Genomic DNA, 25802 nt, shown 5'->3' with positions numbered 1-25802 from the left:
TCTGAGATTTTTCTCTTAGCAGCATGGCAGCAATAAATTTAGCGAAAGGGTTTCTAAGCAATTGGGGAAAAACAGAAATAAAATGAGGGAGTATTCACTATAAAAGTCTACTACAGGCTCCTTGGAGGTAAAAATCTTTTCTGGAATTTAACTCCTAGAAAATTTATGAACTGAATCCTTACACAATAGATGTCTTTATGGTTTTAAGACAGATAAATAGTTATGGCAATGCTTCTGATATTGGTCCTCTAAAGTTTATTAGAACATTGTTAAAACAACAAAATGAAGGCATTTCTATAGAGTAGGAATATAATGGTCTAGGAAGTTTGCTGTTTTATGATCTGGTTTAATATGGAGAATTAATCATATTTTAAAATTCTACTCAACATTTATGAAAAACCGTCTCTGATTATGAGTTATTTCATAATCTTGCTATGGACATGATGCATTTGAACAACTCAATTCATAATTTGCTTTTCTAGAAAAGATAATAAACAGAAAAATTAAAAAGTTTTGTGTTACTATGTCACAAAAATAAAAGTGGACAAATTTTCACCAAAATTAAAGGGTATTCTTAAAAATTGACTTTGAAGGATCACAAATGAGGTGAAGAGGCAGGTAACAGTGACACTATTGGCAAGTAGCCTTCTTCCAAAGAAGCTGCAAGACTCGACTTAAAATGCAGCTGTTTTCTCACAGAAGAAAGTAGCACGCTACAGAATTTACTTGTTTGGTGATAGCTAATGTTTCCAGAAATTCAGAGGAGTCTAGCCAGCAGATAATAAAATTCATCATTCACACATATTGTGATCATCAATATGTGCCAGGCATATGTCAGACACTAAACTTACAGTCATTAGCAAAACATACTTGGCTTCTAGCTATAAAAGCTAGCTAAAACTCTCAAATCTTATTCAGAGTTCACTTCCTCTTTAGATTCAAATCATTATCCATCTTCAAGAATGTCCCAAAGTGCCCTAACTGGTTTGGCTCAGTGGGTAGAGCATCGGCCTGCGGACTCAAGGGTCCCAGGTTTGATTCTGGTCAAGGGCATGTACCTTGGTTACAGGCACATCCCTAGTAGGGAATGTGCAGGAGGCAGTTGATCAGTGTTTCTAACTCTCTATCCCTCTCCCTTCCTCTCTGTAAAAAATCAATGAAATATATATTTTTTAAATGTCCCAAAGCTTCCATTAATTTGAACTTGGTTTTTCTTCCCAAGCCTTCTCTATCTCCTTAATTCCCTTCTCCCACTAACTGCACCTCCAGTCAACCATTATCTTAAAACTAGTCATTGATAACTAAATACACATGGGTATTTCTTAAATGCTTCTCTCTGCCCCCGTGCCACAGCCTTAAGGATGGGAAAGGAAGCCGTGCTTTCTGAAAAGGAGAAGTAAACTCCCACTATGCCTCTTCAACTTCAGTCTTGCCAACCTTCAAATACATCCTCCACCTTCTAGCATGAATTTTCTTTTTAAAGGCAACTCTTATTTCGCTGTTCATAGAAATGCTCAATAGTTCTCTGTAGTTCTCAGCATAAATTCTGCCCATTGAAGACTCATTTCTGTCATTCTCTTCAACACTCGCCTGTTTAACATATTCAGGCTTTCCTATGTGCTATTCTTATGTGCCTTTTCACTATTCAGGTCTAATGGCCGGTGTGCCTCAAAAACAGTTTCTGAAAATCACTATCATTTAAAGTATTAGTTGTCAGGCAGCTTTGGGAACTCAGCTACAGAATGGGATGCTAGAACACACACTGAACTGGCACTATGGCAAGGTTTCTAGTCCTGTTTTTAAAAAGGCAATGGGTTAGCCCTAGCCATTTTGGCTCAGTGGATAGAGTGTCGGCCTGTAGACTGAAGGGTCCCAGGTTCAATTCAGGTCAAGGGCACATGCCTGGGTTGCTGGCTTGATCCCCAGTTGGGGGTGTGCAGGAGGCAACCGTTCAATGATTCTCTCTCATCATTGATGTTTCTGTCTCTCTCCCTCTCCTTTCCTCTCTGAAGTCAATAAAAATATATTTTAAAAAAATAAAAAAGCAATGGGTTAAAACTGCTCTGGGCCTGTTTTATCACTGATCACGTAAAAGGGTTAAATTAGGTGACCTAATGCTCCATGAAGGTTAACAATTCTAGCTTTCTATTTAAGCGCACTAAAATTTATTAGGTACTGAAAATAAGAAATAAGGCTAATTTACTGCACTGTTCAATTTGCTCAGAGCCATCAATATACACCATTTACACACATGATAATTAACTGTATCAAGAACATAGAGGACTTTGTTCTAAGGATTTAGGGATAAGGTGTAAATGTGACTGGAAGATCGAACCCAATTAGATCTGAAGGCAAAACTGTGTACACTGAAAAATCAAACTTACAATCACCAACAGGGGGGTTTACCCAGCGTGATTAAGTGACCCTAGGAGGGTGATGTACAATGTCGAAGCCAGCAAAATCTTAAGGCTAGACGGGGGCTTTAATGGCTCTTGTGCATCAAAACGTTTCACGTAAATGAACTCTTTCCTAAGTTGAGACTTCTTCTCCCCCCACCCCACCCCCACGAGTTCCTTTCTCTCTCCCCCTCCTGAGCTCGGCTGTCCTTTGCTTTTTAAATCCCAAGCAAATGCCCCCTCCTTGTTCCTTGGGGAAATGTTGTAAATACAGTCGGCTAAAGCATCTGATTGATCATAAACGGGCTTTGGGAGATAATGAGTCTCTAGTCATTAGGGCTCCTTTGGATGTCACCCAAGCGCACGGCTGGTCCCCAGCGGCGCCGGCTCCAGGCAGCGCATCCAGGGAGTGGCCCGGGCCCTAGGGCGGGTCCTTTCGCCTTCACAGGGGCGGGGATGGCGAAGGCCGAGCCAATGTTGGTTTGGCTCCCATTTGGGGGAGACGTAGCGGGTGGGACGAGCAGCGCCCCCCGCGACCCCTCTACACCCCTCGGCAGCCGGGCTCGAGCGTGGAACGGGCTGGAAGGGTAACCGCTGGACTAACGGCCTCGGCTCCGGGGGCCCAGCCTCAGGGACCGCCCGGGCTGGGGGCACCTGGCACCCCGCGTCCTCCCGAGCCCGGCGCAGCAGGTGGACACGGCGGTTCCTCGGGACCCAACGGACCCTGGCGGCACCCACTCCCGCCGCCGGGCTGACCTTCCTCCTCCCAAGGCCGGAACTCGCCGCGGCACCCCCACCCCGATCTCCACGCCGCTCCCTCACCTGCCCCAGCAGCTCAGCCGGGCGGGTCGCCCAAGGGGTGCGTCCCAGCCCCCCTACCGCCCCCCGCACCCGGGGCAGAAAGCAATGATTTCGATTCCTCATCCCCGCCGAGCGCTGGGGCAGCGGGGAGGCGGCCTGTGCCCACGCACCTGTCTGGCGGGCCCGTTTTCGGCAGTGGCAGCTCATATGTCCGAGTCGCTGCCACTCGGTCCCCGCGTCTCCCAGACCAGTCCCGCCCGCGGCTGCCCAGCAGCGACTGCTAACTGCGCCTGCGCGTGCGGCCCGGCGCGGGAGGCGGCGGCGGAGGGCGGGCCGCGCGCACCTGCTCCGCGGACCCAACGGCCCGGCCCGACCCGGCTGCGCGGGCTCGCCCCCGGGTCCGCAGGGGAGGGATTCTCCGTGATGAGCTCCGCCACCTCTCCCTCCCGCCGGCGCCTGCCCTTTCTGCAAACGGTGGGGTTCTGCCTCCTGGTGCGCATCTTAGGGTCCTGAATTCCCTGTACATCAGGTTTTGAACAGCATCCAGGCTTTGCCTGCAGCTCTTCAGGTCTGGAGAGGTGACTGGGGAGAGCAGGAAGGCGTCCTATTTCGTGTGCGTGATGAATATAGATATATTAGATGTTAACATAATAAATGCATCGTCGTGGTTTTTTTTCTGAAACACTTTTATGAATTGCTAGCATGTATTGTGCTTGCTGTACTCTTAAGGGTTTTTGTAAGATCTTATTTAACCTTCACAACCATCCAGGTAAAGAAACTGAAGATCATTTGCTTGCCGGAGCCTTTGACTAGTCAATGTGGAAATAACGGTTGAAATACAGACCTGTCTCTTTCAGAACCTGTAGTTTCAACCAGAAATATTGCATAAATGTACTACTTAATTTTTTTTTCTATTTTGCCCCCTAGATGTTGGATCATGCAGCTTTTACTACTTATATTTCGTAGGAAATCTGGACTTTGAACTTGCTATAATCACGATTCAATTTTATTGGAAGAATAGAATATTTATTGACTTGTGGTACCCCTGTTAAAGAGTCTCAGACTGAGCTTGATGGCGATCCATGCACAATATGTAATTAATTATTGGCGAGGCGTCAGTGTCAGGGAACATTTTTCACACTGGATCAGTAATAAGGCTACCAACGCTAGACTTTTGATGCTGTCACCTTTTGGAGTGTGTTTGGATAGTGTTTACTGATTATTTTTTAACTTGAGGTACTTTATAGTAATATTTCTCTCTTCAGTCTTTCCAACTTTTATTATTCAACATAATTCTGTGGCCCATAACCAAGACAATTCTACTTGCTGAAAATAATTTCTAAAGGATATATTCAAAGTTTGCAATGAGGAAGCTGAAAACTAAAAATTCTTGCCATATTTCTGATCTCAGTGCAAATGCCCCTACTATTTCTCCATTAAGTAAGAACCATCTTTAGGATGAGGCTTGTACATTTTATCTATGATTGCCTGTATAGCAAATTAAAATACAGGATACCCAAGGTTCTAATTTTATATCGACAAATAATTTTAGTACATACATTTACATATGTGTAATTTATCTGGCAATTTTATCATGTTAAGGAAGTATCTATTCATTGCAATTTTATTTAATTTTTATATGAAGTAGCTGTTGAATTTTTAAAAGGCTTTTTTTTAGCAACTGTGAAGGTAATATTTTTCTTCTCAGACCCATTAGTATTGTATGCTCTATTAACAAATTTTCTAACAGCATCCTAATCTGATTCTTGCACTACTGGTTTAAAAAAAACAAAACAAAACACCAGGTTATGATGTGTTATTTTCCTACTGGTTTGGGAATCTACTTCTAATATTGCATTTAAGATTTGTATATCAATTGTCATAAATGATATAGGTCTGTGGCTTTCTTTTTGTACTACCATCAGGATTAGGTGTTCATGATATACCTACTCAATAAAATAATTTGTAAATTTTTCATTATTTGCTATATTCTGAAACAAATTTAAAATATCGAGACTACCTGGTTTCTAAAAGTGTACTTGAATCTCCCTGTGCAACGATCTAGGTCTGGTACCTCTTTGTGCTTTGTTATTTCTCAAAAGCTTTTTTTCTTCTATGAATATTGATTGGTTTAAGCTTTCTCTCTCTACTTGCATCAATTTGGGTAAACTGCATTTTCCTAAGAAATCACTCATTTTATCACTTTTTTAAAAAAGAAAATACCAGCAAAACAAAAACCTATTGGCTCATATAAACTTCCTCATATAATTAGCTTCCTCATGCCTTTGGTTGGCTGTTAATATCAACACACCATCTAAAAATAGATGTCAAGGTAATTAAGGAGGGGGGGAAATACAAAGATGGTTTCAATGGGAAAAGCCTGCCCAGATTCAGTTCCCATTATCTATATATATAAAAGCCCAGTGACCGAAAAGGCAGAACAACCAGAAGGACTGGTGGCTGTGATGTGCACTGCGGCAGCCAACCAGCCTGATCCAGGGCCCCATTGCACCCCCACCCCACCGGCCAACCCGGCCCCCGATCAGCGCCCAACACCCCGATCAGGGCCAGGGCCTGCCACCAACCGCCTGAGGCCCGTCCCCACTGAGGGCCTGGCCAGATGGGCCCCCATGGGGCGGGCCGGCCAGACCCCACCCATGCGCAAATTCGTGCACCATGCCTCTAATTGTTGCAATTCTGCCAGAGGGTGGAAGGTCCAGATAAGAGTATACAACAAACCCCAAGATAGTTTTACACACCCAAGTTAGTAGAGGGTCTCTCTTTCTCTTCTACCCATGGGTGTGACCACATTTACAATTGCTACTACTATTAGTAATATTACCATATGACTATTCACTTCAATAGTAAATAGTGCAGGTGTTGTTGGCTTATCTCAATACCTGAGAGACATTTTGGCAACAGAATTTCAATTATGTCTCAATGTTTGCAGAACTTCTTTTCACTTGAAAAAAGGTGTTTAAGAAAAAAAGATTTCACTAAATCTGGTCTCAATGTGGTTTTTACAAACTTATCTGCTATATTGAGTCAAGAGGCTTAAACACATAATTTGCCTTCATGTGTAGGTTTGAAGAAAAAGTGATTTTTAAGAAGCAAAATCAGTATGAATGCTATAAACCAAATGCCCAAACCAACCAATAAGCACTATTTACTCTGCTATCTCCTAGATGAGTGTCCAAGGTTCTCCAAATCTCCCCTCCCTCTGACCTCAGACCAGAGGCCCTGCGGGTGAGAGAGATCCTCCAAACACCCAGCATTGGGAGCAGGAGGGATGGGATGGAAGCAGGGACATCTCTCCTGGTCACATTAGGAACGTTTTCTAGAAATGCTTTGTGCTGACCGCCAAAACTCTTATTCTGCAATCAGTTCATTAAGGACAGCAGCTAGGGGGTTAAATCTTTAAGGCTGTCTTTTAACTTCTTTTTTTTTTCTTTTCCTTCTAGCACAGCCATGGGCAAACTACGGCCCGGCCCGCTGGCCGGATCTGGCCTGTTCGGCTGTTCTATCCGGCCCGCGGAGCCAAAAGAGCAGAGGGTTCTCTTGCTCTCCCCTCCGCTCCTTCACCAGCAGCCGTGTTAACATGTATTAGTTCACACAAACACTCCATCCATGCTTTTGTTCCGGCCCTCCGGTCCAGTTGAAGAACCCATTGTGGCCCTCGAGTCAAAAAGTTTGCCCACCCCTGTTCTAGCATCTGCCACTCTCAGGGTAATTTGGTCAGAATTCAAACGCCTCTTTCTGAGGGCCAAAGCAGCATTCCTTTGGAATCATCTCAGCTTTTCAGTAACAGTCAGTGATGTGTCGGACAGCATCCTTTAATACTGTTCCACTTCATGGTCCCACCCCTTCAGGAGTTTTGTTTGAGTCCTGGATGGTAGACTATGAAGTCCAAGTAGCCACCTTTTCAAGGAATGTTGCCATCCTTTCAAAAAATGCTGTACCTGGACTTAGCTTTAATTTTTCATATTAGCCTGGAATGTGCTCTGGCAAATTTAATTTTAAAAATTCACAATTTAAGTCAAATTAAAAAATTTTAAGATACATATAATGTCTTTTTCTCTCCCCCTCACCAGCTTTGAGATATAACTTCTTTTCCTCTAAAAGGCGAGAATGAAATGGACACATGAACAGTTCATCTTGCATATTCGCTTTATACATTGGTATGTAAGACACTTCATACTGAGATAAATGTGCATTTTTGGCACTCAAGGATAAAACAGCAGTATGAATTCAGATTTTCATACTTGACAAAGGATAAAAAGGAGGAAATATCTCATTATTTATCAAAATAAATAAACTAAAACTCAATAGAATAACAAGGAGAACAGTAGATCTTAATGGACTCCTATAAGAATTGATGGACCAGGCAGACAAAAATTAGTAAGGACTCAAAAGACTTCAACAAATTTAAAAGGCTGACATAAGGGAGCCCTGTACCCAATAAATAGGAATATTTTGAGAGTACATTTTAAAAGCATAATACATTTATAAAAACAAATTAGTGCAACATATTTTAAAATGCATATAGAGACTATACATTCTTTTCAAATTTGTATGAAACGTAAGAATTCATGACAGTTCTCAAATTTTATTACATAAGGTTCTCTAACAATGTAATTAAATAAGCAATCAACAATAAAATATGGCAAACCAATATATACTTTTAAAAACCCATGCACATTCCCAAATAACCAATGAATTAAAAAGGTAATAATAAGAGAAAGTATGAAATCTTTAGAACTGAATGACTATTAGAATATATAATATCAAGATGTTTGGTAATCAGATCAAATGGTATTTAGGCATACGTTTATCATTTTAAATACATTCTTTAAAAAACAAGAAGATATTATGGCACTGTCAGACCCTGGCTTGCTTCAACTTTTGCTTTCTGTTTCTCTAGATGTCTTCACAAAATGTATTAGAACATACACCAATTCATGCTGAGCCTGTCCATGACAGTGTCAAGTTTCTGAGCTTTTAGCTATTTATTGAGATTTTGTAATAGCATCATTATCTAAGTCAACAAAATACATTTCTCAATTTTTAAAAGCTTTCCTGCCTTTACTATTTTAATATTAAATTGTAAGAGTATAAACATCATAAATAAATGTTCTAATTTTTCTTGACATAAGAGATAGTTTCATGCTTTCAAGTCCACTAGTTTGCTCACTGTTTTCTCCTTTTCTATATAATTATATACTTTCATTATTACAACGTCTGAAAGATGCCATTTAGAAAGCACAGTTTCTGAGGTCCCAAGGTATTACAGAGTTTCTTCTTGTTACGGTTAGCTTCGTATTTCCTGAAATACAAATAACTAATCTGTAAATAATGCTGCAATGAACATGGGGTGGATATATTCTTTCAAATGGAAGCAACCTAAGTGCCCATCTATAGACAAGTGGACAAAAAAAGCTGTGGTCCTATATACAATGGAGTTTACTTGGCCATAAAAAAGAACATTTTACCATTTGCAACAGCATGGGTGTATCTAGAGAGTATTATGCTAAGTGAAAAAGGTCAGTCAGAGAGAGACAGATATCGTATAATTTCACTTACAGTACTTGTGGGATCTAAAGAACAATATAAATGAACAAAACAGAAACAGACTCATAGATACAGAGAACAGACTGATGGTTGCCAGATGGGAGGGGTGTTGGGGTAATGGGTGAAAAAGGTGAAAGGATGGAGAATTAGATTGGTAGTTACAGAATAGTCACGGGATGTAAAGTGCAGCATAGGGAATAAAGTCAGTAATATCGTAATAAATATGTATGGTGCCAGGTGGGTACTAGAAATATCAGGGGGGACACTTTGTAAAGTATGTGATCGTCTAACCACTATGCGGAACACCTGAAACTAATACAAAATAATATTGAGTGTAAACCATAATTGAAAAAAATAAAAAATATATAAAACTGTAACATCTAGAAATATTAATTCATGAGGATGTAATTATTTTTATGACAAATACTTGATTATATTCTTTCATTTTTCTGTCTTTTTGACACTTCCACCTATTAGATAGAGAAGATAGCTTTACATTGGCAAAAGATATAACTCTTAAGATATATGAGACAATGTTAGTTTTAATATTGTTGTGGTGTTAAAATGATTAAAAGTAGATTTCCATCACTGGGAAATCTGTATTGTTGGATTGTTATTACAGCCAACAAACTGCTGTAGATAAGATACAAATATTTTAAACCTCCATTTCATTTTATTTTTAAAAGTTTAAAGAAAATGCAAACATTCCATATGTCATTGGTTAATACATGTCAAGGGCATAAACTTATGGCTCCCTCCATCACCTCCAACTATACTTAGATTTAGCAACAATAACAAAACAAATGTGTCACACAAAAAAAAAAGCCATTACTTAACTGAAATTCAAAGTAACTGGAAGTCCTTTATTTTATGTGGCAAACCTATCTCCAATCGAAATACTTTGCCCTATGCCCAGAGCAATGCAGTAAAAGGAAAATTACTTTTCATGTAGGAGGAAGCAAAAGCAAATTATACAAATTCAACTGCTTCCACTGCAGTGAAAGGAAAATGACTTCTCATGTAGGAAGGAGGAAGCTTATCAAATTATATAAATTCCACTGCTTTCAGAAATTATTGATACTGAAATATTTTAGTTGTTTCTAAAAGAAATTTTTGAAAGTTTATTATAGATGTAGAACATAAAATGACAATCAACTTTTAAACTGAAAATGGGCAAGATTTTTACATTTCAGAAACTAAAAAAAATTATCACTAAGATAAATTTTGTTTCATTAAATTATTTTTGAACTACAAGGTAGATAGAGATAAACTATTTTTTTCTGCTGATTAAACTATAGCTTACATTTAAAAAGGAATTTTTTGAGAAGTGTAATATGTAATTTAACTGGCTAGGGAAAAAATTTTACATAAAGTTGTGTTTTAAAAAAGAAGACTGAGTTATGGAATGAATATTAAGGAAAACATAAGAAAAATGTTAGTCCTGGATAAAGAAAAGAGGGAGACAATCTCTATGGGGCCATAAGTAAATCCTATTTTACTTAATAAAATTAAATTTTTAAAAAGCTGTCCTGGTCAGGTGGCTCAGTTGGTTGAAGCATTGTCCTGTGTACCAAAAGGTTTCAGGTTTGATTTCTGGTCAGGGCACCTACCTAGGTTGTGGGTTCGATCTCCCCTTCCTGGTTGGGGCGTGTACCGGAGGCAACTGATCAAAGTTTCTCTCTCACATCGATGTTTCTGTCTCTCGGCCCCTTCTTCTCTCTCTAAAATCAATGAGCATATCTTCAGGTGAGGATTAGAAAAAGAAAAGTTTTAAAAAACTGAAATGAAATATCAAAACACTTGGTTCAAGATGGTGGATGGCTAGACCTCAAAGAAATGACAGTACAGTGGGGCCTTGACTTACGAGTGTCCCGACTAACGAGTTTTTCGAGATACGAGCCGTCTCTTGGCCGATTTTTTGCTTTGAGTTGCGAGCGAAAATTCGGGTTACGAGCCAGCTTCAGATACCCCACCGCTAGCTGGCGCAGCAAACATCACAGTGAACGCCACAACATCAGCCCAGCATCACGTGTCTCACTCGTTCACTTTTTGATTTGACATACGAGTAATTTGAGTTACGAGCTCCGTCATGGAACTAATTAAACTCGTAAGTCAAGGCCCCACTGTAAATACACGAAAAAGGTGAAACTCCAAAGTGTCAAGGATGCAGGGGGGCTCTTAGCCTAGGAGACCTTCCATCAAGCTGATGAGAGGTATAAATGTAATGGATGAGTACGGACTGGCAAAGAGGGGATGAGGAATCTGTGCCTAGACACGTGGATGGGGGCGACAGCGGAGATGGCAGATTTGGTGGAAGATGGGAGCTAAACGTGGGTGGACCGTGAGAATGAAATGAGAGTCTGTGTCAGGAGCACTGATCGCCCAAACCTGAGCAGCCGGACTTTATGGCTCAGGCAACACACACACACCCAGTCTTCGCTAACCAAAGTGAGTGAGCAGCCTGATATAACCAGAGCAGGCACCTGTGCACAGAACAAAGCACCCTGTATCCTGGCACGCTGGTGCAACTTCTCTCAAACGACTAGGGAAATACACACACACACACACACACACACACACACACACACACCGCAAAACAATAGAAACCTAGCCACTCAAATACACTAATATAGTTTGCAAACCAACAAATTCTACCTATATGCCAAAACTTCCTAGGAAGCCTCCTTCATTCTTACATTTTAATAAATAAATATGAGGATAAGTGTAGCGTGGGGGACAGGGGGAGGGGGGAAAATTTACCCATACTGACCAATATTAACATCTATAATAATAAAAGCATAATATGCTAATTAGACCAGACAACTGAACAACCTTCCAGACATCCTTCCTGACGAAGCTGTGGCAGTGGGGGCCGAGGCAGAGGCGGTTAGGGGAAATCAGGTAGGCAGGTGAGCAGTTAGGGGCGATCAGGCAGGCAGGCAGAGTGGTTAGAGGCAATCAGGCAGGCAAGCGAGTGGTTAGGGGCCATCAGGCAGGCAGAGCGGTTAGGGGTGATCAGGCAGGCAGACAGAGTGGTTAGGGGCGATCAGGCAGGCAGGCAGAGGCAGTTAGGGGCAATCAGGCAGGCAGGCAGGCGAGCAGTTAGGAGCCAGTGGTCCTGGATTGTGAGAGGGTGCAGGCTGGGCTGAGGGACAACCCCCCCGCCCCCCCCTGCCTCTGTGAATGAATTTCATGCACTGGGCCTCTAGTTTTCTATAAGCTCATTCAAATTCAACAGACAACCATGAATCACTAAATATTTGAGAAAGCATGTGACAGAGAAAGATAAAAATAAACAAGCAAACACTATTAAGAAAATGAAAGGGCAAGCCATAGCTGAGACATGTGGTCAGACTATGCCAAAATAGGAATGTTACAATTCAAAATTAAAAAGGCAAATAACCCAATTTTTTAAATGGGAAAATATCTGAATAGACATTTCACAAATATATATTTCATTAAAATGTATATTTCATTATTATATTTACATATACACATATGTGTATATTTATAACAAGCCCCATGAGATGTTGTTCAACATCACTGGTCATTAAAGAAATGCAAATTACAATCATAATGAGACAACAGGACCTGCTTTACCTAGAATTTTATACAAACAGAATCATACAATTGAAAGTCTTTTGCAACTGGCTTTTTTCACTTAGTATAATGTGTCAGAGATTCATCGATATTGTTATATCTATTGATACAAATAAGGCCTTAAACTCAGATCTATTGTCTCCAAATTCACTCTACATCTACATCTACAGTACATTATAAACAAAAGAGGGGAAAGGAAATACTGATTGATTCTTCTAAAATAGAATATTATGGAGTATATCAGAAAATTATATGCACAGCCAGGTCACATGTGGTTTGATTCCTGGTCAGGGCCCATGCCCAAGTTGCAGGCTTGATTTCCAGTGGGGGGAGGGGAGCATGCAGGAGGCAATCGATGGATGATTCTCTCTCATCATTGATGTTTCTCTCTCTCTCCCTCTCTCTCTCTCTCCCTCTCCCTCTCCCTCTCCCTTCCTCTCTGAAATAAATTTAAAAATATTTTTTAAAAAGTTATATGTACAAAACTTTAATACACAAAGGATATAAAATAAGATTAACATCTGATAATATTCTATATGTTTATACAGTATATCATTTTTATACTTACCAGTTTATAATTGAAGGTTTAACTTTTTAAAAATATGACATAGTCGCTTATCCACTATGAAGTAGGTTGGGAAATAGTCTAATCCTTGTTATGCCATTTTTTTCCAAAGAATTCTGATCATTATAAAAGGTGTTAGAATTATGTAACTCCTAATAGTAGATATCCTGTTAGAAATTAAAAAATAATTTAAATATAATCACTTTGATATAGCATTAAGCTGTTATATATTCCTATTTATTTTAGGTGGTATGAAATATAAAAAAAAAAAACTAAGACTATAACATCAAAAAATTAGTGATTAGAGGTACATTCTACTGAATCTGTTGTGAATTTACAAAGGTAAGATTAAAATATCTTACTCGGCAAGAAAAATCCTATATAATAAAGAGCTAATATGCTAATTAGACTAAACAGCAGAACAAGTATCTGGACAACCTTCCAGACGAAGCCAGGGCTGTGAGAGCCAGCCCAGACAGGCGGGGCTGCGAGGGCCAGCCCAGACAGGCGGGGCTGAGGGCTGAGCCCCTTGCACAAATTTCATGCACTGAACCTCTAATATATATAGAGAGAGAGAAGAAAAATATCCCATTATAATAGCACCAACAAATAGAATGGTGTAGACTAATTTCTTTCTGCATCATCTATGGCTATGTTTCATATATTTTGATGGTATTACTTTTTACATAAAGATTCTTAACAGTTAAATTTTCATTATTCCAGACACTTGTTGTCTTGTTTAACCAACACTTTTTATCTTGAATTCCACCTTGCCTGATAGCTAATAACTAACATTTACTGAGATTACACTATGTTCCAGGCACTGTCCCAAGCACCATATAATAAATACACAATGAAAGAGAAGATGGAAAGAAGGTCATAAATAATGGATGAAATGATGGGAGGATACAGATGTGCCTTTCTCTCAATTCAACTAAGGATTAAAGCAATCATTCGTTTTGTTGTGTGCAGACGTGTCAATAGTATTTCAAAGATAGAAGAAATCTGAAGGATCACCTCATTTGAACTCCTTGTTTATTGGTGAAGAGAGCTCAGAAGAGCGGTAGTCTTGCCCTAAATACTATACACACACACACACACACACAAACACACACACACACACACACATATATACCATAAATTAAAACACAGTGTTTTGACTCTAAAGTCTTTGCTTCTTCTACCTCACCAAGAGGCTGAAGTCAATTATGAATTGTTTCCAAAAATGAAGGAAAATTTAAAAATGACTAAAAACCAAACTGCTGAATTTTTGCTCATCTGGTAAATAGTGGCCTGAAATAAGAATGAAAATACATTTGAATTCAATAGCAGAAGCATTTTATTTTGAAATATTCTTATATAATTTTTATGTTATTTCATTAAAATAATTAACTTTATTATGATTTTCAAAACACTTTTTTTAGTCTTACTCTTTGAATTGCACAGCTGCAAACAGTGAGGCAAAGAAGTTTACATAGGCTGAATTTTCCAACCATGATAGATAATTTGGGTCTTGAAAAGATGCTTGGTGCCCTAGCAGGTTTGGCTCAGTGGGTAGAGCGTCAGCCTGCAGACCAAAGGGTCCCAGGTTCGATTCCGGTCAAGGGCACATGCCCAGGTTGCAGCTGGATCCCCAATGGGGAGCATGCAGGAGGCAGCCAATCAATGATTCTCTCTCATCATGGATGTTTCTATCTCTCTCTCCCTCTTCCATCCTCTCTGAAATTAATTAAAAAATATTTTTTTTAAAAAAGATGATTGGTCTTCATAATATACAGTCTGGCATAAGATGAATTGTATCTAAACAACCATATTTTACAGTCTCTCTCTCATGTTCTCATCACTTCTTTTCTAAATAATAGTTCATAAGTTCATGAAACATTATTTCTTTTTCAATTACCATTTCAAAATCTTACTTTTAAATATTGTTCAGTTCCAGGATATGATGACTGTATGCCCACATGCTGGAAAAGGGAAGGTTTATATCGAATACGAATTTGCTTATTTCGTTCTACACATTTCTCCTGGGGAAAAAGAGAAACAATAATCTTTGCTTAAAACTCACATACTCTTTTTTAAAATATATTTTTATTGATTTCAGAGAGTAAGGGAGGGGAGAGAGAGAAACATCAATGATGAGAGAATCATTGATCAGCTGCCTCCCGCACGCCCTCTACTGGGGATCAAGCCTGCAACCTGGGCATGTGTCCTTGACCAGAATCAAACCCAGGACCCTTAAGTCCGCAAGCCAATGCTCTTTCCACTGATCCAAACTGACTAGGGCTCTTTTTCCATCTTTTACTTTTAACCTATCTATAGCATATCTAAATTGAGTACAGACAGCAATTAATTGCATAGTGTTTTTTTAATCTATTCTGATAAACTCTTAGTTGGTAAATCTTGGCTGTTTATGTTTGGAGTAAATACTGACATGTTTGGATTTAGGCCTACCATTTTATTGCCTTTTTTCCTGTGTCTTCACTTATTTTGTCCCATTGTTTGCACTTCTCACTGCTCTTTGACCTCTCAGTAGAAGTGTCAATATAAATTTAGAATATTGGAAGTTAAAAAACGGATGCACTCATCAGCTTTGGTTTGGTAAACAAATTTTAGGTAATTATATTAGACAGATAGTATTCTTCTAAAATATTTGGTATTTACAAAGTAAAAACATACTCACAGGAGTTTCTCCTGGGGTACACATCTTCACCTGAAAAATGTCCGCCAACAGCCAGTCTATGGGTTTATCTTTGTAGAACATTAAAAAAAACTGTATGAAGTCAGTTAAGTCCTCAGATTTAAATAGCTTTCCTGTGCAGAAAAAGGAACCAAAGCAAGTGATTTACTGATGGAAATAGTTGATTTAATATCTCTGTTTTCCTTATCTTTGTTAGCATATTGTAAAATCCTATGTAGCAAGCTCATATTTTTGGTAAATATTGGCTAAAGAACTGTTATGACTTTAAAAAGCCTTTGTAAAGTTAATCTTAAAGAAGACTTCAGCATCACAGACAGCAAGCTCCTTGTTCAATATTCTCTTGTGGTAGTCAGAAAGTGAATATTCTCTATCCTTCTCATACCCGACTTTGCTGAGAAAGATCAAAGAAAATTTTAAATTCTCAGAATAATATGTCAACAAAGTTATTTTCTCTGCAAGCTTCTCATCAGGTATTACTGTTACCTAATTTCCTTCTTATTTTAACCAAAGCTGAGCAAAAACCTTCAGGGCTTTAAGATTGGATTCCATGCCACTTTATAGAAACTTTGGGGAAGAAAGTGGTCAAGTAAGTTTATGAAGAACAGATGGATTTTACTAACAACCTGAGAAATGCTTTATACTCTGCTCAACATCAAAAAAAATTGTTTGCTGGGTAAAATCAAATGTTACCAACCATATGGGGAAGCAGGTGCTCACATGCACTGCTAATGGGCATATACACCGTTCAGCCCATGTGCGAGGCAACCTGGCAGTACTTAGAGACCCAGCTAATTTGCCCTCAGTGATCCTGCCCCAGGGAACATACATGGCACTTCATTTCTTTGTGGTGGCAGAGTTGCAGGCCATCAAGGTCCACCACTCCGGGAGTGGATGAGCCAAATGGATTATTAGGTAGCACTTACACAGCAGTAAGAAGCAATGAACTAACCAGCGGTTCTCAACCTGTGGGTCGCGACCCCTGAAAATACATCCTGCATATCAGATATTTACATTACAATTCATAACAGTAGCAAAACTACAGTTATGAAGTAGCAACAAAAATAATTTTATGGTTGGGGGTCACCACAACATGAGGAACTGTATTAAAGGGTCGCGGCATTAGGAAGGTTGAGAACCACTGAAACACAAAGCAACATGCTGACAGGTTTAACATCTAGTTTTGAGGACAAAAATGTAAGGAACAGGGAGAGGTTTATCACTTCACCATCTATGTCAATTTTAAACAGGTACAAACATGATCAGCACCAAGTATTTTACATGGATATATGTATGCTTATGATATTTTGCACATATTAGAGTGAAAATCTATTGGAGGGGTGGGAGGAAGTGGGAGTAGGAATTGGGCATAGAACAAAAGAATAAAATAAGAGAGGGCCCCTGCCTGAGCAATGAAAACATGCACTACAAGGAGAGCATGGTACTTCAACCTGCTGCCATCAGAGCAATTTTAAAAAAGAATGGAAGGGAGGAAAGAAAGGAAAAAGAAAGTCCACAGAAAATTGTGAAAGTGAAAAATCTCATCATGAGCACAATTTTAGGAACTTTCCTTGGTGGATTTAACTCATATACTATTATATTTTTTATAGTATGTCAGTTTTAGAAATGGGAATTACAGGAACTTCACAGTACAATCCTTTTTGCATGTATTTTTCTATGTAAAATCGAGAGAAGTTCATCTTAGTCACTGAGCTAACCTGGGTGCCAGACTCACAGCAAGCATTTAACAAGGGGTGCTATCTTAACATTTTTGTAATGCATATGCATATATGTCAATCAGCTTATTTACATTGTCCATCCAGAAAAAAAATTTGGTTTAAAAATACATTTTCTGAAATTCAGATCCTTGAATCTGATTTTACTAGTAAAGTAATTGTATTTTTGTAGAAATCATGTCATTCTTTTTCATTTAGTAACAAACTTTTTGATAAGTTCTTAAGAACTATTAAGGTTATCATGCCAAAAATCTGGACCCCACAAAATTGACCCATTGCTTACCTATAAATCCAAGAACTGAAAACTCAATATAAAACCAATTATTTGAAGTGATACTATGTACGAAATCTATGATTTTTGTAAAGTACATCTTTTTAGCTATGATGTCATCTTCTAGCTGGAAAAAAAAAAAAAAAAACACCCAAAAGGCATTAGTACCTTTCGTGCTTCCATTGAATAATTTATATTAGCTTGAAAATTGAAAATACTTTCAATAGACTACACTGAAATGTTTTTATGAGGTAATAATTTTATTTATAGTTCAGTTCACTGAGGATATTTACTAGTACTGTTAGTCAATTTTCATTTTCTGATTCTAAGACCGGGGATTATCTCTTTCTTTCCTGAATGCTAACATGTAACATTCATTCACTCTAAATTTTCTTTGGAAGAGTGACAGTAAACCCCAGGCTCTTTTAAAAATTAATATACATTATGCATAATCTCCAGACTCAAAGGGCCTCCTAAATGACTTAGTAGAAGAATGTGGAAGCCCTTGGGCACACTGCCAGAGCACAAAATAGAGTTGTGTTGTTTCTAAGGGTACACTGGCTGGATGTCATGTTTCAATTTCCTTATTACTAACTAGAGATCAAAAGGGATTTTTTATTTTCTTCCAATAAAAGAGAAGACCTTTCTTCAGGCCTTTTTTCTAACTCCTCTATTCTTTAATGACATTCTTCAAACTCCTCTCACAGCTGCAGTGTCTCATGTAGTGAGGATACACTTACTGGAGGGAAACATAACATTACTATTTAACAATATGCAGGAACTCAGGGAGTACAAACTATAGGTAATTGATTTATTTCATAAATACAGCATAGGCACTATATAACTATCCTATATAATAAAAGCCCAATATATTAAGTGTCCGACCATTCAACCGTTCATCCAGTCACTATGACATGCACTGACCACCAGGGGGCAGATGCTCCAACCAGTAGGTTAGCTTGCTGCTGGGGTCCTGCCAATCAGGACTGGGTGAGACGGGCTGGACACACCCTTGAGCCCTCCGTGGTCCCTTCCCGGCCCCAGTCATGCACCAGTGGTGTCCCTTGGCTTGGCCTGAGCCCTCTCACAACCCAGGACCCCTCGGGGGATATTGGAGAGCCGGTTTTGGCTGATCCCCACAGGCCAGGCTGAGGGACCCCACCAGTGCACGACTCCATGCACTGGGCCTCTAGTATTACCCATAAAATCTGAATCTATGTAGGGTAGCAGGGATAAGCATATACAATGTCCAACATATAATGAGTACTCAAATTATATTTATTTAATCCAATAAACGTGTAGGCAAACAAATGTAGGCAGTACAATGTCTTTTTTTTTCTAAATTATTTTCATTTTGCTTCAGGTAACTATATTTTCTTCTGTTAATAGTGACCCCAGAAAGAAGACTAATATAGAATCAATTTTAAGCTTCCTTATGGTATTTTAACATAGTAAGTATTTTCTATTTTCTGAGTATAAAGGAAGGTGGAGGAATACAATGAAGAAGGAAGGAATCAAAAGAGAGCGGGAGAACTTCCACTTTACATTTATACCAAGGTCATACCTGTAGATAATACATGGCCTTGGGTTGGGCATACAACATCAAAAAACAAAAATCCAAAACTTGTTTGATTCGCCAACTAAAGATAAGTAATAAAATCTGTTAATATTTATCATTATTTAATTTTTGCTTATAGACATACTTTAGAAATTAAAAACATAAACTTCTCTTTGCTAATATAGAGCACTATCTGTATGAAATAAAATTGAAGATGTTAAGCTAAAAAGTTATACTCAAAAGTTTCCCATTTTTATTCAGTGGGTAGTGTCTACCATTGCTAAACCAGGATAAGCATAATCTATTTATTTTACATTTAGGTTTGTTCGATTTTGACCTATTATAATAAAGTTAATATTCTTTCTTCGGTCTTGCTCAAATGAAAGTATAAAGAAACTTTATTCTAATGTAATACTAAGCTTGGATACTAAGCCACATCTCAAAGGTACAAAGAGCAATACACAATGCAGCTCTTGCCCTTCTAGGTCCCATAATCTAGCAAGAAATATAGAAAAAGAATACAATTAGAACAATTATATAAGAGCTATATAGGAATGCTGACCATGATGATTTACAATAAGATGGGGAGGGTCAAGCAGAAGGTTGCAGGGCACTCGGGGTAGAGGACAGTATTGCAAAGCCACGGGATGTGTGAAACAGCGGCCCCTTAGATTGAGGGCACAGAGAACTGATGCAGAGAAGCTAATGATGGGAAGGTTGGCAGAGGTCAAATCATGAAGGATCTTTCATGACATGCAGGGAACTTTGTACTTGATCTCATATGAAAAGATTCTTCTGCCTATAGAGCGGAAAATGAACTTGAGGAAAGGCTAGGCTAGACTGGGGTTAGGGAAAGCAAATAGATCTGGAATGGCCTGAACTAAGTCCAAGGCAGAGAAATGGGGATGAGAGGAATGATGTGGAAAGAAATTAAAAAAGAGAAATGATGATAGAGACATAAAGGGCAGAAGGAAAAACAAGGATTTAGAGTGACTCCCAGCATTATGACTCTAAAAACTGGGCATACTGTGGGCCATTAATTAAAAAGCAAAACAACAACCTGAGTGCCCATCAGCAGATGAGTGGATTAAAAAACTGTGGTACATCTACACAATGGAATACTACGCTGCTGTAAAAAAGAAGGAACTCTTACCATTTGCAACAGCATGGATGGATCTGGAGAGCATTACGCTAAGTGAAATAAGCCAGTTAGAGAAAGATAAAGATCACATGATCTCACTCATTTGTGGAATATAATGAACAACATAAACTGATTAACTAAAATAGGTCCAGAGACATGAAAGCACTGAACAGACCACCTAACCTCAGAGGGAAGGTGGGGAGAGGGATGGGGGGCGGGGGGTGAGAGATCAACCAAAGTACTGGTATGCATGCATATAATCATAACCCATGGACACAGACAGTAGGGGGATGAGGGCATGTGCTGGGGGAGTAAGAACGACCCCGGAGAGGTCAATGGGGGGAAAAGGAGACATATGTAATACTTTAAACAATAAAGAATTGAAAAATAAAATAAAATTAGAAAAAAGCAAAACAAAAACCCTTAAAATATTTCTAGATTTTGACATTCCATTTATTATTTTAAAACAAAGCAGAGCTAATGAGTTTATTGGGATAAGACCTCTTTCTGAATTCTGACATGTCTTTTGCTCTACTAAGTTTTACGGAACCAAATTATTATATTTCTTGTAATAGCTACCACATTTACAACCAAACAATAATATACCTTCATATATATATATATATATATATATATACACACGCACACACACACACACACACATATTTAATTTTTCAAAATTCTTGCATAAATCCTATCATAATTAACAATGATTTTTCTGAATAGGTAATGCAGATTTTATTATACACACTAGAAAGTTGAGGAAGCTAAGAAAAATTACCAGCCTAGGATGATCTAGAATCCAGATGTAATGATTTATAACCCTAAGCTTTTTCCCCTTTCATTATGCTTTTGCTAATTACTGAATATAGAGTATCAGTGGTGTGCTGGTGGTGTTTAACAACTGTCTCTCTGTGTGGGACAGGGGGTCAGCCCTGATTTGTAGCTTTTGCCCATTTCTGTGGTGTAAATGCTCCTGATTTCATGTTACCAACTGATGTCACTGAATACAGAGTTGGGAAGTGAACCACCTAGCTCTTGCAAGTCAATAGGAGCTGGCTTTGTTTGAAATAGGATCTATTAGATGCTGATTCCAACATTTCATCAAATGAAGTTAGTTTTTTAAGGCTACAATTTTCTAAATTTCATACCTCTCTAGTTTTTGTGAGTCCTCAGCTGATTGCATGGCATGTAACGTGTCTGGATAAAAAAAGGCAGGTATTGAAATGACCTCTAAGGAACCAGACTTCACTTGCCTTTTGAATCTATCAATAGAAGTAAATGGAGGTTTGTAATTGAATATTTGATATATCAAAATAACAAATACTTACAAGGAATTTCCTTATACGTGGCCACATAATATTTTTATTTGAATGATTTCACAGGTTGATACATATCAATATCATAAAGCTAATACTCTTTAGCCAGAGTATTTCTTTTATAAATTAGAGAGAGACACACCAAAAAATTAAAATACACAAAATGCACGTTCCAGGATGTATTTATATTTCCAAAAATCTACATGCTCCCTTTTGGGCCTTTCTGCCTCCCAGGCAATTCTATTTGCCAGGCATTCCCTTCCTCCCTCTGTCTGCCTGAAGAATATCTACTACACCCTTAGATGTAGCTCAGTTGTTACCTTCTCAAGAAAGTGGTTCTTGATATTTTCGGGTAACATAAAATACACTTTATATGTTTGCATATTGCCCTCCCCAACCACTGCAATAACAGTAGCCTCTGTGACTTGGTTTTTGCCAGTTTTATCGGCCACGGGAACATAGAGATTTGGAAGGCTGGGTCCATTCTACCACATCTTGCTTGATAGTTTCATATTTGTTCATCAGTGTTTTCATCTCCTGGGCTGCATACAGCAGGAGGCTGTAAGCAGGAGCGGTGAAAGTAGCTTCATACAGTAAAAAAACACAGGAATGTTTTAAAATTAAGCCAGTAGGCTTCTCACAGAGACAACAGATTTCATGGAGGATAGATATTATTATAATAATAACATGAAAAACATGGAATTTAATAGGTAGATAACCTATACAATTGTGGAAATTGATAACCTATACTTCAGCACACCTGAGATAGAAATATAGGGCACAACTGCTGGTGGGAATGCAGACTGGTGCAGCCACTATGGAAGACAGTATGGAGTTTCCTTAAAAAACTGAAAATGGAACTCCCATTTGACCCTGTGATCCCACTTCTAGGAATATATCCCAAGAAACCAGAAACACCAATCAGAAAGGATATATGCACCCCTATGTTCATAGCAGCACAATTCACCATAGCTAAGATCTGGAAACAGCCTAAGTGCCCATCAGTAGATGAATGGATTAGAAAACTGTGGTACATCTACACGATGGAATACTATGCTGCTGTAAAAAGGAAGGAACTCTTACCATTTGCAACGTCATGGATGGAACTGGAGAGCATTATGCTAAGTGAAATAAGCCAGTCAATAAAGGAAAAATACCACATGATCTCACTCATTTGTGGACAATAGAGACCATTATAAACTTTTGAACAACAATAGATACAGAGGCAGAGCTGCCTCAAACAGATTGTCGAGCTGCAGCGGGAAGGCCGGGGAGGGTTGGGGGGCAGGAGGTAGGGGGGTAAGAGATCAACTAAAGGACTTGTATGCATGCATATAAGCATAACCAATGGACATAAGACACTGGGTGATAGGGGAGGCTAGGGGACTGTCTAGGGCGGGGGGATAAAATGGATACATATGTAATACCCTTTGTAATACTTTAAGCAATAAAAAAAAAAAGAAATATAGGGCACAGATACATATTAAAATGAATATGATCATTAATAAAATGATTGGACAGAAAAAACAGGATAGAAAAATGAAAGAACAGCCAGTTAAAAATTTATCCAACAGTACTTACTTTTTTGTAATCATGTCAACAACAGATTTTGAATACTCTTCATTACTCTAAAAATGAGAAAAATATGTTAATGAAACTAAGCATGCCCCATACTTCTATTTACACATGTTTGCTACATGTAAACCTAGTTTATGTGTGGAATGTCATTATTTCCTAATCATCTCTAGTGTTTTCACTTTCTATAAAATAATTTAAAATATCCATATGACTAAAAGACCTGACTTGAATATGAAAATATGTCATTCTCCTTTTGTCACAATATGAAATATCACTACATGTTATTTACACTTAAAAATTTGTGGTATACAAAAGCTATGCATCTAAGACAGTTTTGCCCTAAATGTCAGATGGCTTATTTCAAAGAATTGCTCTTTTTTGAAGATATCTTCATTTCATGAGTATTATATGACAGTAAGCTTACTTTGAAATTATTTCCCTTTTTTCCAGACAGTATTATTCAGCTTAACTCTCAAATTTTCTTCCATTGACAAACTTTGTGTACCTATTCTTTATTGAGTATTGTGCTTAGATTAGATGACAGACTCATTTGTAAATAGCTTTTGGTGGTTTATTCCCTCAGATGATTTTTTTTTTTACATAACCAATGGCATTTACAAGATGTAGCCACAGGGCCTACAAGCATTCCTAATATAAAATTCTGAAAATATTTTGAATAATGACCATTCTATTGTCAAATCTGAATTCTCTAAAAGGCAATTCTGAATGTATATAGTTAGGTTGTTTGTTAAAAATATATGTCATGATGCAAATAACTCTATTATAGTACTTAAGCTTCTTAAGACAGCCATAAATTGAATCTCTAGTTATTGTTACCCGCTGAAACATATTCTACTTTAAACGTAGTGCTGAAGTTGTACTTTTTAAGCATTATATATTCTATTTTAAAATTTGTCCCCCATATTTTATTGGTCAATATATTTTAGGCAGATATACATTGTGTCAGCAGCAAATGAACAAAGCTTATAATATGTAACACAAAAAAAGTGACAAAACACTTCAGAGATTAAGTATATGCTTCCAATATTAAATTAAATTTGGAGAGAAAGATTATTTAATATTTTATTTATATTTTCCCAATAGTTTTTTTGTTGTTTGTTTTGTTTAGAGTTTTTCTGCCTTCACAGACACATTTATTATAGAAAATGCAAATAATAGAGAAAAGTATAAAGGACAACTCCCAACATCCAGAGATAACCATTATTATATTTTATACTTATATGTAAATATAAACTGATATTTATATATAGTTTTTGAATACCACTACTAATTTTTAAATGTAAACCATTATTTATATCATTCTAAGATTTGCTCATTCTTTTTTCTTTATACATTTCATCAATCTGTATTATCTTCCTTCTTTCTGTCACAGTTTGCACAGATGGTATGTTAAACAGGATGCTTTACAACTTTTTTTACTCAACAATATGATTTAGACATGGTTTTATGTCAGTGAATATGATATTCATTCTTTCAATGGTTACAGATCACTGCAGTGCAGACATGAATATTCAATCAGTCTCTTACTGACATTTTGATTGTTTTCAATATTTTGGTGTTTTTGCACTAAAAATCCTTGAAATAATTACTTACTGAACACTTACTAGAAATGCCACACAGCATTTGAAATACTTTAAATATTTTAGCTAATTTAATTGCCAAAACAATTATGTGTGACTAAGGTAATATTATCATCACTATTTTACAGATAAGAAAAATGAAGCACAGAGAAGTAACTAGTTCAAGTTCACCAGCCAGGAAGTGGAGAAGCTGGCATTTGAAGCTGGCAATCTAGATCGAGAGTCTGTGTTCTCAACTACGGTACTGTGTGTCATATTTTATCATTTTGAAATTCTTGCCTGGTTATCTCCTTAGGATAACTTCCCAGAACTGAGGTTTCTGAGACAAAGAATATACACATTTTAAATCTGATACATGTTGCCAAATCCCCCTCCCAAAGGTCTTATCGTGTTAACATTTATATAGTACTTACATAGCACTACAAGATAGAAAACTTTGGGGCCATTAGAGAGATGAATCTGCTCTATTAATAATTAGGCAAATTACTTTCATAAACTCTGTACAATCAGGATAGTACTACCTCCTTTACAGAGATGTAAAGCAGGTTATAAATAATGTATATAAAAATTGTCTACAATCCTTCAGATATAGGAAGGAGTCCCCCAATTAGTGGTAGTTATTATTTAATATAAATTATCTCTTGATTCCTATACCAACCTTTTACTGGGCAGGTTTTATTACTATAGCATCACTTTTAATGTTCTGTTTGTAAATACAGTTCTGTACCATATAGTATGTAAGTCCCCTAGATACATTTTTTTTAGTATTTTTATTGATTTCAGACAGGAAGGGAGAGTGGGGAGGGAAGGAGAGATGAAATATCAACAGAGAGAATCATTGATTGGCTATCTCCTGCACACCCCACACTGGGGATCGAGCCCACATCCTAGGCATGTGCCCTGACTGGGAATCAAACCATGACCTCCTGGTTCATAGGTTGATGCTCAAGCACTGAGCCATGCCGGCCAGGCC

At 38.0% G+C, this 25802-nt stretch overlaps 2 protein-coding genes across 7 annotated transcripts in view; both read right to left on the bottom strand.

The window, feature by feature from the left end:
* The window catches only part of CLGN (calmegin), a 36646-nt gene extending 33176 nt beyond the window's left edge, over positions 1-3470 (bottom strand). For both annotated transcript variants that reach the window (XM_059697979.1, XM_059697980.1), the window contains exon 1: positions 3368-3470. The gene's annotated coding sequence lies outside the window, so the exon portion shown is untranslated. The remainder of the gene's footprint in view (positions 1-3367) is intronic.
* A 4299-nt stretch (positions 3471-7769) lies between these two features.
* MGAT4D (MGAT4 family member D) overlaps positions 7770-25802 on the bottom strand; it is a 39159-nt gene continuing 21126 nt past the window's right edge. For 2 of the 5 annotated variants that reach the window (XR_009453033.1, XR_009453034.1), the window contains 8 exons: positions 23232-23278; positions 21483-21596; positions 19197-19272; positions 17645-17759; positions 15611-15741; positions 14847-14954; positions 12934-13097; positions 7770-8520 (listed from right to left, as the gene is read on the bottom strand). Coding sequence is in view for 1 of the 5 variants with exons in the window: in XM_059697974.1 (XP_059553957.1) it covers positions 8506-8520; positions 14847-14954; positions 15611-15741; positions 17645-17759; positions 19197-19272; positions 21483-21596; positions 23232-23278 (606 nt within the window). In the remaining 4 variants the exon portion in view is untranslated. The remainder of the gene's footprint in view (positions 8521-12933; positions 13098-14846; positions 14955-15610; positions 15742-17644; positions 17760-19196; positions 19273-21482; positions 21597-23231; positions 23279-25802) is intronic. The other 3 variants (XR_009453035.1, XR_009453036.1, XM_059697974.1) reach the window with 3 other exon arrangements.

Source organism: Myotis daubentonii, chromosome 5 (genome assembly GCF_963259705.1).
Source record: "Myotis daubentonii chromosome 5, mMyoDau2.1, whole genome shotgun sequence".
Taxonomy (NCBI): Eukaryota; Metazoa; Chordata; class Mammalia; order Chiroptera; family Vespertilionidae; genus Myotis; species Myotis daubentonii.
This window is presented reverse-complemented; position numbering and strand designations above follow the sequence as displayed.